Source organism: Colletotrichum destructivum, chromosome 1, assembly GCF_034447905.1.
Source record: "Colletotrichum destructivum chromosome 1, complete sequence".
NCBI lineage: Eukaryota > Fungi > Ascomycota > Sordariomycetes > Glomerellales > Glomerellaceae > Colletotrichum > Colletotrichum destructivum.
Genome location: NC_085896.1, coordinates 5,793,750 through 5,809,386, shown reverse-complemented (window position 1 = coordinate 5,809,386; position 15,637 = coordinate 5,793,750). Strand labels below are relative to the sequence as shown.

The following is a 15,637-nucleotide window of genomic DNA, read 5'->3' as shown; positions in this document are numbered from 1 at the left end:
GCTTCTTGTTTATCTTTCGACGAGAACGAACCCCGCAACGTTCGTGACAAAGAGGACAGAGACAACAAACAGAACGGATAGCCACGTCGAGTCTTGAAGAGTCGAGGAGGCCAGATCAGCAGTGAGGATGAAGGCTCATAAGCAAAGTAAAAGCTTGGTGTATGGGTGTTTCGAAGGGGGAGGAGACGCGACTCTGGCGTGGAAGAAGAAGGAAGAAACGCGCTGCGAGGGATAAGAGAAGGAAAAAAAACTCGGCAAGGAAAATATCGATAGAAAAGAGGAAGGTATCTGAGAGGACGGGCGAAGGGGATGACCACATGGTCTACGGGGGGGTAGGTGATGAGGCCGCGTCAGTGAGCCAACTCATCGCCAGACGGGCCAGTCTCACGGGTATATTCCTTCCCAAGGGCAGTGAGAGTGAAGAGTGAGCGCAAAGAGTATACATGGCGAACCTGACCGCAACGCTAAAAGAGGTGGATGTACGTACAGAGAAATAGGACGGCTTCAAAGGATATGACAACGTAAGCCGGGCAGCCCACTCAAGCCTTGGAGACCTTGGATGTTGTAAGACTTACAGGACTCGACCAAGCCTTGCGTGATTGAGCTTCACTTGACTCACCAAAATCATGGAAGCTTTGAAGGAGTATTGACAGAACTTGGGTCATGTAAGGCCTGTCGTGTCCTTGTGATTGAAAAGACATGACTGAAAGGTGCTGAGACAACATAAAATCCAAGAGAGCACTTTTGTCTCTTAGAAACTGGCTGGCTGGCTGGCTGGCCCTTTCTCACAGCATTTTTACGACATCTCAAGACAAAGACAAGATGCCAGAGCCAATATGGGAAAACATCCGGGAACAATATACGTTGACCCAAGTCCCAGTCTAAATAGGATCAACCTCGGCATCATCAACAACCAACTCCTCTTCCTCCTCCTCCTCCTCCTCCTCCTCCTCCTCCTCCTTCTTCACCACCTCTTCCTGCTTGCCCTGCCGATCACCTACCTTCTCCTTCTCCTCCTCCTCCTCCCGCGGCTCTTGTCCCTCCGCCCACGCCTCGGGCCCGATATACTGCCTCGGCCAGATGTTCATCGCCGTCTTTAACCCGCTGCCCAGCGGCAGGCCCGCGTGCAGAACCCTCTCGTCGCCCGTCCCGTTGGCGTGCAGGTTCACCCAGAACACGGCGTTGCCCCTCACCGGCCGAAACGCCAGCCCGCCGTCCTCGTGCTTCCGCCAGGGCGGGCTCGGGGCCTCCCCCTCCCCCTCCCCCTCCCCCTCCCGCTCGTCCCGCAGGTGCTGCGGCGTGACAGCCCGGAGCGCGGGGAACCACGTCTCGCCGCCGGTGCACCCGTCCTGCAGCACGGCGAAGAAGCTCGCGATCCGGTTCCACCGCCGGTCGCGGCCCCCGACCCGATCCGGCTGGAACGCGTCGTACCAGTCGTGGTGCAGGTTGAACCGCTGCGCCGCCGTGTACCGCACCAGCTGCGGCGGGCCGATCTCGTCGCGGCCCGGCGCCAGCGTCGTGCCCATGAAGGCCTCGGCCCGGCGCAGCACGCACCGCACGGCAGCGTCGTCGGCGGGGAGCCCCGCCGACCACGAGGTCCGGTCGGGCGTGCCCTGCGTGCGGCCGTGCTTCACGACGTGGCTGGGCCGGAAGGCGGGCTCGCCGGCGGCGAGGAGGGCGGCGATGTCGGCCTCGCCGAGGAAGTTGTGGATGTAGACGACGAGAGGGTCGAGCGAGACGATCTGGGTCGTGTAATTCTGCGCATGGCACACGAATGGGTCTGCGAGGGTGGTGGTGGTGCCGCCCTCGGCGACATCCCCTGCTGGGTGTCGCGGCAAGAAGGCGTCGAAGACACGCGAGGGGAGGATGTCGCGGTGGTGCTGCTGGACGTAGGGGACGGTGACGGCGACGAGACCGGTGTAAGCGGCGAGGCCGAGCAGCTTGGTGATCGAGGCTGTCATGATGAGCTAGCAGGTGCTGCTCCTCCTCCTCCGGTGTTATGATGTGCTGCTGTGGTCTCACCGGCAGGCGTGTATTAGTGAAGCTTCGAGGATCGAGGGGCAATGGTGAATATGTCGATCAGACGCATCGCGTCGCTCGGACTTGAGAAAGTAGGGCCACGCATTGAGAGGCGGGAGAGACGATGATGCTTAAATACCGAGCATCCCCCTCCCCGGCCCCTCTGTCCCTCCATCCATACATCCCTCTTCAACCTCAGTCCCCTCTGCTCTCTTCGGGCCCTGTTCCGACGTCCCGAAGGCGCATCGGGTGGTTGAATGGAGCATCGTCCTCCGACTTGGCGGGGAAACCGTCTTGCGCCAAGAACGGCCCCATGGTCCGACCCCAGATTCCCTCCCTCCCTCCCTCCCCCCCACGTGTTCCCCTCCCCATATGGGTGAGGGGAACGTTCACCGTAACTCGCCGAGTGGCGTGTATGTGTCGGCCTGCATGTTTTCCGATAGCTACAGCAGTGGCGTGGCGGGTCTAGCCGTGGTGCAACACCAAGACCATCAGCATATACTTCCCCACGCCCCCGAACATGATGGCGTCCGCAAAGGCCGCAGAGAGTTTCCAACGTGCAAACACCGGGGCTCAGATATCAGGAAGAGAAGACAACTTGCGGATAGATGAAGTTACTTCATGGTGGCTACATGTACATATACGCACAATGCTCCTCGCTCCCAAACGCGGCAAATTGGTAAATGGAAGCCGTACCAACCAGCTTTTCCAGGACTTCCCATATGGCCATCGCACAGCAAAACATGATTGCTTGTTGCCGGGTATCATCTCACTCGCATCAGTTTACGCATGTGGCAGATGGACGCTAAACAATGGAACTACGGAGCCGTTTCGCAAAAGAAGAAAAAAGAAGAAGAAAATAGGGAAGGCGGAGAAGAACAGTCGACGTGGTAGCCCCAGAACACCAGACGCCCGCGTAATGAACGCGCCAATGCCCCTCTCACAAGATGCTCTAGATCTGGCTATGACGCGCGCGCTTGCGGGCGCTGCCGGTGGACGATGAAGGGTGGAGCTTGTCGTTGCGCTCTCTCTTGAGCTTCTCGTCGAGGACACGGGCTATCGACAAGTCAGTAACAGTTGCTTCACACACGGGAAACGAGCGCGTCGCGGCGGAATAGCATACTGAGCACGTCGTATCCGAACTGGGGGTATTCCAGGCACAGAGAGCGGAACTCCTCCTCGGCCTCGGAGCGCAGGGTGTGGGAGCGGGTGGCCCAGAAGCTGGCGACGGGGGCGCGGATGGTGGTGTCGTCCTTGCTGGTGTAGGCGTAGACGTAGCGGGCGTAGGCGATCTCGCCCTTGGCCGTCGAGTTGACGCAGTGGATCTTGGAGCTGGCCAGCGAGCGCAGGCCGGGCACGCCAAACTTCTCGGCCAGGGTGTAGACGCGCGCATGCTTGAGCAGCTGGGCGCCGTCCGTGTCGACGTCGGGCGTCGCGGGGTCCTCCTCGAGTGTGCGCGAGCCGGCCACCTTGCGGGGGAAGTACTCTCCCGTGTAGAGGTACTCGAGGAAGCAGCCGACGGCGTCGAGATCCTCGCCAACGAGCTCGACCTGGCGCGGCTGTATACGAGAGTGCGCGTTGTGTTAGCGGACGACGGGTGATACCGGGGAGACGGACGGGCCGTCAGAGACGAGGAAAAGCCACGTACGCTACCGTCGTCGCTGAACTGGGCGCAGGCCTCCTTGAAGAAGGGGCTCTTCACCAGCAGGGCTTGGTGGGCCGTGACGATGGCTTCCGACTCGCCCTGGCCGACCAGCAGAGTCACGACGGGGCTCGACAGGTAGCTGACAAAGGTCGTGCGCGGCTCGACGGGGTCGTTCTCGCCGCCCTCGGCGAAGGGGAGGGCCCCTTCGTTGGCGTTGGCGTTGGCGTTGTTATCTCCCCCGACGCCCTCCATCTCGACATCGGCGGCGGCAGGGTTCGCGGGAGCGTCCTCCACGATCTCGGGGTCGTTGCCGAGTTCCTCGGCCATTGCGACGGTTTGCGACAGCGCCACAGGCTCCTCGTTCTACCCGCGTATCTACTTCGGTTGGTCCTGTGGCGGCGAAGGTGGTGTACAGTGACGCGACCGTGACACACACACACACACACACACTCTCTCTCTCTCTCTCTCTTGTGTTTGTTGAAGCGCGTATCGTTCTCGTTCGCAAAGAGGCCAATTGGTCGCCGAGACTCTCGTAACAGAGGAAGGATCCTAAAGAAAGAAGAAAATGAACGTGGTCGACTGTCAATGCCGCGTTAGCTTTAGCAGAGGGGAACGGGAGATTGGAAAGGCGAAAAGGCAAAAAGGCAACGGCGCAAAACTCGGTCGTAGACACACAGAACGAGGGGGAGGCTTCTGTGGTTACAGCACGCTAGAGATGGGGGGGGGGGGGGGCTTGAGGGAAGCTTAGAGCTCCGAGCTCAGTGCGCGCGTGCGCGTGCGCTGCAACAGCTGCAGCTCCTCCCTGCCAGGAACGGCAGTCCCAGAGCTCTGACCCCTGTCGAGCGAGACGCGATAACAGATAAGATTAGCTTCCGCGCCCTATCGTGTATCGATTAACATGTCCACACAATCATCATCAAGTTTCTGTACAGGTACAGATACGCCCTCTCGGACGAGTGAGGCTCACAGGGAAGCTGGAAAAGAAAGACTGGGTTTGAACCAAAAAACCGAGAACCAAGGACCAACACCAACGCCGGGTATCGTTGACTTGCGTGGCGGGATGCATTTCTAACAAAACAAGAATCAAAAAAGTCCCCCGCCCGTTATTCATGCTCAACACATATTCCGCCGCCGCCGCCGCCGCCGCCACCCAACCCAGTGTGCCGCGCGATACAGATGCTAATTGCATCCGTCCTGCATTTACCCAGAGTACACCGCCGCAATGCAACTTGTTCAACATGCGTGTTCCCTCTTCTTCTTCTTCTTCTTCTTCCTCCTCCTCCCCATGCCTCCCTCTCTCCCACTCCCTATCTTTCTCTCTTTCATTTCCACTTCGTCCCTCCTTCCACCATCCCCTGGGAACTGTTATTGGAGAAAAAACATGAGGCCTCTTCTGCCCCTACCACCTCGCTACCATCGCCTTGCGCGTCTCAGTTGCTTTCATTCTCCTTCTCGGTGGAAGCCGTGTTCCTTGGTGGTCGGTTCAACGACAGACCCGGTAGATTAGGGTGCATGAGCTTTAGTGGTTGTTCCTTCTTCAATACCTCCCAGTGCTTCTTCAGCGTGTCTTCTCGCACCACGAGCTCAAAGTTGGCCAGGAAGCAGAAGCTGATCTCGAGCCGTGCAAGCTCCAGATCGCTGACGCCCCCGACCTTGGCCATCTTGCTGTGTGGATAGCTGAGATCTTCCAGCGCCTTCATCGCCACCCGGAGCCCTGCCAGCACCAGCCGATGCGCATTCCGTCTCGTCACCGGTATCGTCTGCTCCTCCACCGCCAGACGGTGGATGTATAAGCTTGTCGCAAGATACACCCCAGTGCTCATCGGGCAGAATCGGTGGATACGCGCAAGGTATTCGTCGATGCCAATCGGCGGCGGCTTTTTCGAGTAGAATTTGCGCGTGATGGCGCTGTGCTGGAGGTTGATCGGCTGCGAGTTCTCGCCAATGATGATGTATGGTTCGGGCGGCCTCGAAGGCGGCGGAGGCGTCGTCGGGCTTTGTGTCTGCCGCAGGTGGACGCCGTCTATTGGTTGCGGCGCCGAGCCGCTGGAGCCGCTCATTTGGGACATCATGGGCGGCCGGCGCGGGGACGGGTGGGAGTGGCTCATGGCTGCCTCGGCCTCCTGGCGCATTCTCGCCAAGTTCTTTTCCGAGTTGGAGCGGATAAGTGCCTTCTCGGCCGCCATGCCTCGCATGTTGGGCAATGTTGGACTCGTGGGCGGCGGCGTCGGAGGGATGTCGCCCGTAATTCGCACAAGAGCCTCGATGCCGCCGCTCAGCAGCTTCATTGCCGATCGCGGCGACAACTTGAAGATGTCGTCATTTTCCGGCACGTTCGGAGGGCTGTCGCTGTTGGCGATGCTGAGCCTCGGGTCGGATGAAGGGTTGGGCGGCGGGGGCAGGTCGGGGACGTCGTTCGCATTCGACTCTGTGGGCTGGGGAGGGATGCCCTCGTCGGGCCTGGGCGACATTGCTGTCTTTGGTTCGTCGTGCTGCTGGGGGAGATACAGTGAGCGTGTTGTAGGCGCCACAGATGCTATGACGGAGCGGAAGGAGGGTATTTCGATTGGGTCGGTGTGGGCGACGGAGAGCATCTGATGCTTACACACAGGCGAGTAACGACGGGTAAAACCCTGAAGGAGGGCTGTCTGGTAGTGCGAGTATCCTTGACGTGCTTGGGACGACTATCATGATACCAAATCCTACTCTTTACAAAGGTGCAATTTCCCTCGGCCTGGTTCGGCTTGCCGGGTGAGGAGACGCCAGAATATTTCGCCGGCTGGCTGGTTCTAATGCGCGACTGGCCGGCACGCGAGACACGAGAGGGGTATGTAATGTTGGTCCGTTCTAGGACAGGCTAAATTGTTGTCTAGAACAAAAAGAAACGGTTAATTTCGCAGGAATCGTTCGTGGGTCGACCGAAATGGGATCGTGGTCGTTCGGTTGCGGAAGATAAAGGGCCAGAGTAGGGCAAAGAAAGCACGATTGAGGTAGGATGATGCTACGACGGGGTACGACAGGGTATCGAAAAGAGCTGGTAGGTATCGACTGGCGGTCGAGAGCGAGTCTGGGATACAACTGAGCAACTCAGGTGGTTCGGCTTGCAGTGTATTGCGCGGGGCAAAAACCGTTGGTGGTGACGGCAGTAGTGGTTGTCGACCTCGCGACCCTCGAGACGAAATTATTGGCAAAGGTGCTTGTGACAGAGCGCAATATTTTGTGCTGATCTCGAAGCTAGTGCGGGGAACTGCAGGCATGCAGCAGGCGAGAAGACAGCAGAGGACACGGCATCCCCGTCGCGGTGGATGGATCGGCGATCGTCTCGAGTGTTGGAGCTGCAAGGTGCAGCGATAATCAAGCGACACTGCAACTGGTTCGGGGCAGGATTGGAGTCGGGGAAGATGGCCGGATGCTGGAGGCGAAGCCCAGGCGGGACGCACGAAGAAGTCGACAGGATGGGGCCGAACAGCAGGCTTTGCGTGGCGTCTGCCTCATGTGCTATGCAGCTGGCGCGATGCGATGAGGTGTGATGTCGCGGACGTTGCCGGCGCTGTGCAGGGGACAGAGGGGGCGAAGTCGTATTGTTATTGTTGTTGCTGCAGCTGTTCTTGTTCTTGTTGCTGTTTATTGTTCGTGGCGGGTGACTCGACCTGGAACGAGCTTCGATGAGCCGTGTAAGCGAAGGGGCGCGAAGTTGGAGTAGCTGTAGCAGCGAAAAAAAACGTGTAGCCAATAAATCAAGTGGCTGCAGTATGTATCAGTTGACTGCCATCCGACGGCCTGTACGGAGTGGATGGGAAGGAGTCCAGAACGACCTGATGCGAGGCGGACAAAGAGATCCTTAAACCTAAGTCGTACTCGGCCTGTTGTGTAATATTAAAGAACCTCCGTCCGTTGTCGGGTTTGGGACGGGACGGGATGGGATGGGAGGGGAGCGCGGATGTTTTTGATGTGAGCAGCGGGCAGCCGGTGACGATTTTTTTGTTTTATTAAATTTTAGTTTAGTTTTTTTTGGAGAAATTTGATGGTTCAGAGTGATCACCGGGACTTTGGGGAGATGAGGCGAAGGAGTGGAGAGGAGAGAATGGAGAATGAGGTAAGAGAAGAGAGAGAGAGAGAGAAGGGAGGGAAGTGGCTGGTCCGCCTCGGAACGATGCAAGGCGGCCCCTCGTTTGCACGTTTGCCGTCGGTAAGGTGGAGGTGGTACCTAGGGAGTTATCCGTAGGGACTTGAGAATGAGGGGAAGGCGTCTGTCGTTGTGTTGATCTCGTACTTGCTTCGTGTGCTTCGTGAAGAAGGTCCCCCCTGCCTAACTAGATGCCGCCTACCTACTACCTAGGAATCCATCTACTTATCAAGGTGCCTCCTGCCTGCCTCAACAGGAACTGCAGTTTCCCTTTTGCAACAAACAACACCGAGTGTGGGAAGGACCGAACAGCATGTGCCTGCCCACCGGGAATGGGTGGTGGCTTCTTTGGGATTGCGTCCTTATCACTTGTCTTGGGTAGGCGGCAAACAGAGCTCGGCTCCAGCGGCGACATGCCATAAACATCGTGGCTCAGCTGAGGGGTTTCCCTGCCGAGTACAAGTACTCCGTCCTCCGCAACCTGGCCTGATGTAGTCGGTCTACTGCATGCTGGACACTAACAAAGAAAACCTCTGACTACCTGTACAGTCCAGATTTAGGTGTGCTCAAAGCCTGTGCAACAGTGGACTTCAGCTAATTGCCCTCTGTCGAGAGGCAACACTTCCGCTCGCCCTTCGTTCCTTCTCAGTCGCAGAGCTGCTCCAAATCCCTCCTCCTCCTCCTCCTTCTCCCCCTCCTCCACCTTCCTGGCTACACCTTCCCAGCACCATGTGGTGGTGGGCTGGTAGTCGACGTTGGACAGGGGGTACATCACATTGGCTTAGGGCACAGACATCTGCCTGGCCAGTGCTGACACACACACCAGTGACACCACCCCTGTACCCCCGTTTTAATATGGAGAATGCCGTACAAGAAGGTGTGGCTGACAGTGGGGTCTCGAAGGGTCTTCTTTTCTTGTCAAATGACCAGATCAGAGTGGATACCTAAGTCCACGGAGCGCTCCAGGTCAGCGATTGCTTCGTCTGGTCTTTTCTTATCTCTTCTTATCGTTGGCATACGATGTACTTACTCTGTACAGCGTCCCCATCACTTGATTATTCCCACTCTGCACACACCCACACCATCACTGACGGATATGACTTTTTTGCCGGCTCGACGGCGAGATCTACCCGCTGGGTTGGGTTAGGCGACGCCACCAGCGAACAACACCAGCAAGGGCCATCTTACATACCTAGTTCCTAGTTTATCCATCTCGTCATCCTCGGGCTCGCATCTGTATCTGTATCTGCGTCTGCATCTGCATCTGCAGAATGCCGCCCCAAGCCAGCAGCCATGATGAATCAACCATGGCACGGGACATTTAACGACTCGGGGCCCCTCCGCCGGGGTCATCCAATGCACCCATATCACGCGATTAAGTACAGTCAGTACATGCACACGCGCGCCATCGTATCCCAACACTCCTCAAATGTCCCGTGACTCTATTCTACCGGGTTGAACCCTCTTCAGTTTACGAACGGACACTGTATCTACGAATATGGACTCGTCTACCCGTGAGCCTTTCCGGATGGACACTAGCCACGGATCATCAAGTCACACCTCACTAGAGAGAATACGGTCTCGATTTCGGACCGCCCTGACTTCCTTCTAACCCTCACTTCAGCCTCATCTCTATGATCCCATGGCCACTTTGATATCCAGCACCGCCGCTTGTCCGCCCTGCACCGTCTCGATGGCCTTCTTGAGCACGCCCTCTAGCTCGTCCAGCTTGTCGACCCGCGCAGCGAACAAATCTCCGCCCGCCGCCGCCTTGGCGATGCCCGAGTAGTCGGGTGCCGGATCGAACGAAATGTTGATCTCCTCGTTCGTCGCCCTCGACCCTTCACCGTCGGGGTGCACCAGCAGCAGCGACCGCCGCGGCGCGTTCCATCCTGTCGATTCTGTCAGTTCACACTCATACACACCTCGAATCGCAACCGGACGTTCTGCTCTTCGGCACTCACCCTTGTTGTTCAAAATGATGGTCAGCACGGGGATGTTGTACCGCTTGGCAATCCAGTACACGCTGCCCGGCACCGAAAACAGGAACGTGCCGTCGCCGACGATTTGCACCACAAACTTGCCCTTGCCGCCGTTCTCGTAGTCGGTCGCCAGCTTGATGCCCAGAGCGCCGCCGCCGGACCAGCCGAGGCCGCCGCCGCCGCAGTTGATCCACGAGCCGGGCAGCGTGGGCTGAAGGTTGTCGTGTACAAAGACCGTGTTGGTCACGGCTTCGATCGCCCAGATGGTGTCCTCGGGGCAGAGCTTCTTCAGCGTCCGCGAAAGGTGGCCCGTTCCAAACTCGCCGTCCGCCTTGGGCCGAGCCTTCTCCTCGATCTTGGCCAACAGCTGCTTGTGTGACTCCTTGACCTTGGCCTCGCGGTCCTTGGCCTCTGCCGACTCGAGCTGCGCAGCAAACTGTCCCTTGAGGAGAGACGTGATCTGTTCGACTGACTGCAGGCTGCTCGCACGGTATCTCGACTGCGCGGCGATGTAAAAGACGGGCATCTGTTGCTTCAGCGGATCGACGTCGATGTGGAAGATCTTGGCGTCCTTTCGGGGGTGGCACAGCGTGTTGATCCACGGAACGTCACAGTCGAGGACGAGAATGACGTCGGCCGTGTTGACGGCTTCGTCGATGCCGAACCGAAGACCAAGCCATCCGGGGTGGTCTGCCGGGAAGCACATATCGCTCCCGCCCGTGTCGACAACCCGTAGGCCCTTGACCGTGTTGGCGAGCTCGACGAGCGCTGCCGGGAACTCGTGATTTCGGCCGCCGAACCCTGTGATGACGAGTGGCTCCTTGGCTCCAGCCAACGCCTCGGCGATATTGTTGGCGGCGCTCTTTGGGAGACCGCCGAGCTCGACGGGGTCCCACTCGTTCTGGCGGATGCTGTAAGGCTCGATCTCGGCCTCCATGACCTCTCTCGCGCCGCAAAGGTACACGGGCCCTTGGGGGTCGGATTTGGAAAATTGCAAGGCGCGGTTAACCATTTGCTTGACGTTGGTGGCCGTCTTCAGCTCGCCGGAGTAGCGGCAGTACTGCGAGACGATCTGCTTCTGGTCCGGGACGTCCTGGATCCAGTGGATGTATTCGGTTCTGCTGCCGCGCAGCTCGCCCTCGAGAGTAAAAGGGGAAAGGCCGGCGAAGACGAGGATGGGCGCGCGCCCGCACGAGGCGTTGTGCACCGCGGCGCCGAGGCCCTGGGTTCCCACGTCGACGTGAACAATGACGCACTGCGGCTTTCCGGTCAGGCGGGCGTATCCGTCGGCCATGGACATGGCCACCATCTGGCGTTCATCGTCAGCATGATGAGTAAAGAAAGACGTGATGACGCAAAAGAATGGAATGGGCTGGGATGCATTACTTCATTGGGACATGTGATGATTCGAGGGAAGCTTCCTTTCTTCTCCCTGAGGCCCTTAACCATGGCCTCGATGATGCTGGGGTGGTCGGAACCCAGGTTTACGAAGCAGTGGGTGACGCCGGCGTCCCACAGGGCCTCGAAGAAGGCGAACGAGGCAGTATACATCTCGGTTGACTGTGACGAAAGGTGGCGTGCCTGGTCGATGACGGTCTTGTACTCGTCTTCCACGACGGGCCGGGACGGCGGCGGCTTTATAGCAGCGTCAAAGGACGGCGACGATGCAGATCCCCCGCCTCGATGCAGCGGGGCCACGGATGAGAAGGCGGCAAGCTGGCGGCGACCTGGGCTGCCGACAACGGCCAGCGTCTGCTTAAATCTGGCCAACCCTTGGCCTGCTCGCCCACCCGGTGCTGCAGGCCCGGCCGCACGTAAGCAGCGTGCGACCATGGGCCCCGGAGAGTGTCTGAAGGGCATGATGGGCTAGGGAGGGGGGGGGGGCGGGGTATTATCAAATGCCGAGTGCGATCGATAACAACGTTTCCCGGATACAGTGAGGGCGTTGCTTGTTGGTCAGTCGAGTTGAACGGACAGGACGCTTTCGATCTGTAGCCAATGGCACGAGGGATTCGACAGGGATGACGCACCCTGGCGGAGAAGTTACACAATGAGTACAGGTATTGGGAGAAGGGTCTGAATGGGAATAACTCGGGGACTGAAACAGAACAGAAGGGGAGAGGAAAAGGGCGGCGGGATTTGGTTTTGACTGAAGTCGGATCGAGCTCCCCGTGACGGGGCGGTCAAACCAGACTTATACCTAGAGTACGTCCGGGACCACTGGACCAGCATCATTCCACAGACGGACGGCCACAAAGTGGCCCCCAGTCCCCGGAATAGGGAGCATCACGCCCTTTGGGGGAGCCGGGCCCAACCCCGCAGTCGGCTCAGGGGAGTCGTGGGACGGGTTTCATAGGCCGCTTGGAGTCGGCTCACTGCAGGGTGTCACTATTTAGTGTTGGTTCGTGTCGGAGCCGCAGATAAGGGAGCCGACAAGGGAGCACAAGGCGCGCGTGTGGCTCCATGTCGATGAGGGAGGGGGATCAGAGAGTGGAGGGGTTCCAATGACTTATTTACTTAGTCGACGAGTCTCTGGTGTGTTGTACTCCATCTTCTAGATAGAGCTTCTCCAAGTCGCTGTCAGACAATTGTCATCCATCTCTGAAGAGGTCCGTCAAGTCAACAAACAGAATCAGGCCTTGGGCCGGGAATTGCCGTCTCGAGACTGAACAAGCCGTGAGCTGGCGGGGAGGACTCGGCACTCGGGAGGGACAACCCTTGGAAACAATCGTGTGTCTGACGCCAAACGCCAACTTTCCCCGCAACAAAGCGCCGTCCGGGCGTTCCTGGGAGGGGGAGAGGGGGAATGGGGGGGAGGGAACGCCAGCTGACCAGCGTCTCGCCAGCCACACGGCCTGGTGCATCGAGCGCGTCGTGCGGGGTGCAGGCGGCTGCTATTTAAATGACCATGCTCTTAGCTAATGGGAATCCGCTGCGTCTGCTGAGCAAGCTGAGCGAGCTGAGCTTCCTTCCGGGTTACGCGCAGAAGAAGGTCAAATCGATAAGAGAGAGTAGGAAAAGGAGAAACTGTTTGGTTTCGTTGGTTTTATTCGTTGCCAACACGTTAGGGTCTGGCCCATTGAGCGCCTAGACAAGACGGCCGGAGAGTGTTGTGGTAAAAACATACAGGAACGCACAAACACACACATAAGTAAGTATACAGACACACGCGTCCATTCTCGCTCTTAGACTGCTGCTGAGCGACAACCCACGCTGCTACCACTCCGACCTCAGCCCGTCGGGCCAGATCCAGCCGAGGATCGTCCCGATGCCGAACGCGACGAGACACACAAGGATCGTCGTCAGCACGAGACCCCGATACCTCGCGGCCTCGGGGCCGGGCGGCCGCGCCCTCCTCCTCCCCGCCGATGACTGCGTCGTGCTCCTCGGCCTTGCGGCGACGGCAGCGCCATAGCTCATATCGGGTCTCGTGCCGTCGAACGCCGCGGCTGGGATGCCGTCCTTTTCGTTGGGAGGGTCGGAGTAGGAGGCTGTACGTCGCGAAGGGGGGGCGCGTCAGCAAAGCCAATCGCTCCTCGCATGGGGTGGAGAAGGGAAGGGGGGGGAGGGGGTTGGGGGTTGGATGCACTTACTCGTGGGCAGATCGTAGACGAAGGGATGCTTCTGCGCGTCGAAACCAACGTCGATGTCGGTCGCGACGCCGCTGGCAGCGTGTTCGGCGGAGACGGCGACGCTTATCGCGGCGGCGGTCGCGAGGAGCGTCGCGAGGACGAGAGACAGACGGGCTAGCATCACGGTCGTCGGTGGCCGTGTCAACGATGCGCGAGAATCGGCGGGTCAGGTCTACGGGGGTGGTGTGAGGGCGGGAGACGAAGACTGCCGTGGATGAAGGAAGAAAGGAGCCGTTATCGCGGGGGCCGGCTGTCTGTCTGTCTGTCCTCCGTTTATGCGACCGGTGCTACTGGTGACGGATACGGTGGGTTGGGATGCTCGACAGGCGATAGGCGACAGGGGGAAGAGACGGATTGCTTGGCTCCTGCCTAGTTCAGTGCGCGCTATCATCCTTACCGAGATTCGGGATAACGCCCGGGAGGTGGAGGCGCCGTGTGTGGGGCTTCGGCTTCCGTGAGTCCGGCGAGATGGCCCGGAGCGCCGCCGCATGCAGATCGTGTGTCCTGTCCAAGTGCCATTCAACACTCACCCGCCTTGACGTTGCCCAGTGCACTTTTTCAAATCTCTCACACCTAAACCCCCCCCCGCGTGCTCGCATTGTGTGACGGATTCTCTCCTGATATTTGAAGGTGTACGAGCTGGTTAGGTGCACGGAAGAGAGCTTGGGCGTCCCATGGCAGCTGGACGGTCTGCGTCTGCCGTGCCCTCAATGCAACCCCCGCTCGCATCGGAGCGCTCCATGAAAACTGCTTGGGAAGCTCGAGTCCTCAAAAGAGCCGCATGACCGACCTTTGAGATGTTCAGACGAACGCTGGAGCGAGAGGTACATAAACCAACCCCCCCCCCCTCTCTCTCTCGCCGTTGGGGGATTCTCGAGGTCTACCTGTGAACTAGGTACCCCAACAACAAGTTTCCTGACATTCTGAACCCGGACCACTGACAACCCACCCTACCTACGACGACGACTATACAATCGATAATACCGCGCGGGCAATCAGCAATCAACGATTGAAAACAAAACAACAACCAAAAACAGGAAAATGTCACTCAACCTGGCGTCCCCTTTCTCCCCGCTGCCGAGCTACCTCCTCGGCACCGGCCTGACCTTCGTCGGCCTCCTCGGCTTCGTCCGCCCGCTCGCCGTCTACGACGCCTTCGGCATCGCCCGGCCCCGCTCCGCGGAGCCCGAGGCCTTCAGCTACGCGAAATCCGCGCGCGACCTCGCCACGGGCGCCCTCTTCGTCCTGCTCGAGACGTACCAGGAGGGCAGCGGCAACGAGGACGCCGTCACGGCCCTGTTTGCCGTCACTGCCTGCGTCGGCGTCGCCGACTGGTGGATCGTGGGGGCCGCGAGCGGCGAGGAGGGCAAAGGGGGCGAGGAGGGCAAGGGGGATGGGGGGAAGGGGCTGGTGCATCTGGGCTTTGGGGTAGTGCTAGGAGCGTTTGCTCTTTGGAGGTTTCTGTATTAAGCGTTCAGTCCTTTTGAGTCGGTTTGTCAGTCGTGACGGGGGAGAGGAGAGATTGAATAGTGACTGACTCCTGGGCACATCCGGCTCTGGCCTATGGCGGACGGAATAGCCGCAGCAAACGCAAAACCGGGATGATGTAATTCGTTCAGAGGATCACTTGGTTCCAAGCAACCCAACCCTCCCTCCCCTCCTTGACCGCACTAGAACGAGAGGGCGGCGGGCCGCATAAGCGGGATTCATTCCCCGTGTCTTCGGTTCGATCCGTCCGACAAGGGTGTGTGTGCGTTTTGCTGCACGGCGGCCCGCTAGTGGATGAGAGTCGAAGAGATGCAAGTCCATTTGTGGAATTGATTTCGCGTAACTTGTTTCTGCTGTTATGGACTTCATTCGCCCTTGATCCATCATGTTACGTACCTCTCTCTCTTTCGTTTTTCAACCATCAGATCAGATCCAGGAGTCTTTCCCCGGAGCCTTAGAGAAATATTTCTGGAGGCCTTCTCCCCTGCCAATGTGCCCGGTTCTTGAAGGAGCCTTAACGCAAACGACCACCAAGCTCGTCTGATTCTACGGCCGCCTTGTGAAGCCGAATTGCCATGTACATTTGTCACCACTGGCAACAGTAGCAAAAAGGGCCGCGATTAGAAGACCCCGGACCATGTCTCGGGAATCTCATTGTGGAATGTATTACAGGGTCATCGATCACCCAGCGAAAGGGAAGCTGGAGGGCGGGGGAATGAACCCTCATTTCTCGTATTCCGCAGCA

General features: G+C 58.7%; 6 protein-coding genes across 6 annotated transcripts; 1 reads left to right on the top strand and 5 right to left on the bottom strand.

Annotated features, from left to right (window-relative positions):
* Nucleotides 1-659: 659 nt before the first annotated feature.
* On the bottom strand, nucleotides 660-2,144 carry CDEST_01764 (Putative prolyl 4-hydroxylase, alpha subunit). Its single transcript, XM_062917923.1, has one exon. It carries the CDS (start codon nucleotides 1,959-1,961, stop codon nucleotides 882-884), a length of 1,080 nt encoding a protein of 359 aa, XP_062773974.1. The 5' UTR covers nucleotides 1,962-2,144; the 3' UTR covers nucleotides 660-881.
* Nucleotides 2,145-2,553: 409 nt separating this feature from the next.
* Nucleotides 2,554-4,381, bottom strand: CDEST_01763 (Putative BTB/POZ domain-containing protein). Its single transcript, XM_062917922.1, has 3 exons — nucleotides 3,668-4,381; nucleotides 3,143-3,578; nucleotides 2,554-3,075 (listed from the first exon to the last, which is right to left on the bottom strand). The coding sequence occupies exons 1-3, from the start codon at nucleotides 3,989-3,991 to the stop codon at nucleotides 2,972-2,974; spliced, it is 864 nt and encodes a 287-aa protein (XP_062773973.1). The 5' UTR covers nucleotides 3,992-4,381; the 3' UTR covers nucleotides 2,554-2,971.
* Nucleotides 4,382-5,088: 707 nt separating this feature from the next.
* On the bottom strand, nucleotides 5,089-8,089 carry CDEST_01762 (Putative cyclin PHO80). The gene has a single exon (XM_062917921.1). The coding sequence runs from the start codon at nucleotides 6,256-6,258 to the stop codon at nucleotides 5,095-5,097; it is 1,164 nt and encodes a 387-aa protein (XP_062773972.1). The 5' UTR covers nucleotides 6,259-8,089; the 3' UTR covers nucleotides 5,089-5,094.
* A 747-nt stretch (nucleotides 8,090-8,836) lies between these two features.
* Nucleotides 8,837-12,302, bottom strand: CDEST_01761 (Putative thiamine pyrophosphate enzyme, TPP-binding, thiamine pyrophosphate enzyme, central). The gene is made up of 3 exons (XM_062917920.1): nucleotides 11,159-12,302; nucleotides 9,755-11,081; nucleotides 8,837-9,682 (listed from the first exon to the last, which is right to left on the bottom strand). Exons 1-3 carry the CDS (start codon nucleotides 11,630-11,632, stop codon nucleotides 9,423-9,425), a joined length of 2,061 nt encoding a protein of 686 aa, XP_062773971.1. The 5' UTR covers nucleotides 11,633-12,302; the 3' UTR covers nucleotides 8,837-9,422.
* A 444-nt stretch (nucleotides 12,303-12,746) lies between these two features.
* Nucleotides 12,747-13,885, bottom strand: CDEST_01760 (uncharacterized protein). Its single transcript, XM_062917919.1, has 2 exons — nucleotides 13,366-13,885; nucleotides 12,747-13,263 (listed from the first exon to the last, which is right to left on the bottom strand). The coding sequence occupies exons 1-2, from the start codon at nucleotides 13,523-13,525 to the stop codon at nucleotides 12,989-12,991; spliced, it is 435 nt and encodes a 144-aa protein (XP_062773970.1). The 5' UTR covers nucleotides 13,526-13,885; the 3' UTR covers nucleotides 12,747-12,988.
* A 266-nt stretch (nucleotides 13,886-14,151) lies between these two features.
* CDEST_01759 (uncharacterized protein) lies at nucleotides 14,152-14,874 on the top strand (the record flags this gene model as incomplete). Its single annotated transcript, XM_062917918.1, has 1 exon — nucleotides 14,152-14,874. Exon 1 carries the CDS (start codon nucleotides 14,446-14,448, stop codon nucleotides 14,872-14,874), a length of 429 nt encoding a protein of 142 aa, XP_062773969.1. The 5' UTR covers nucleotides 14,152-14,445.
* Between the last annotated feature and the right edge of the window lie 763 nt (nucleotides 14,875-15,637).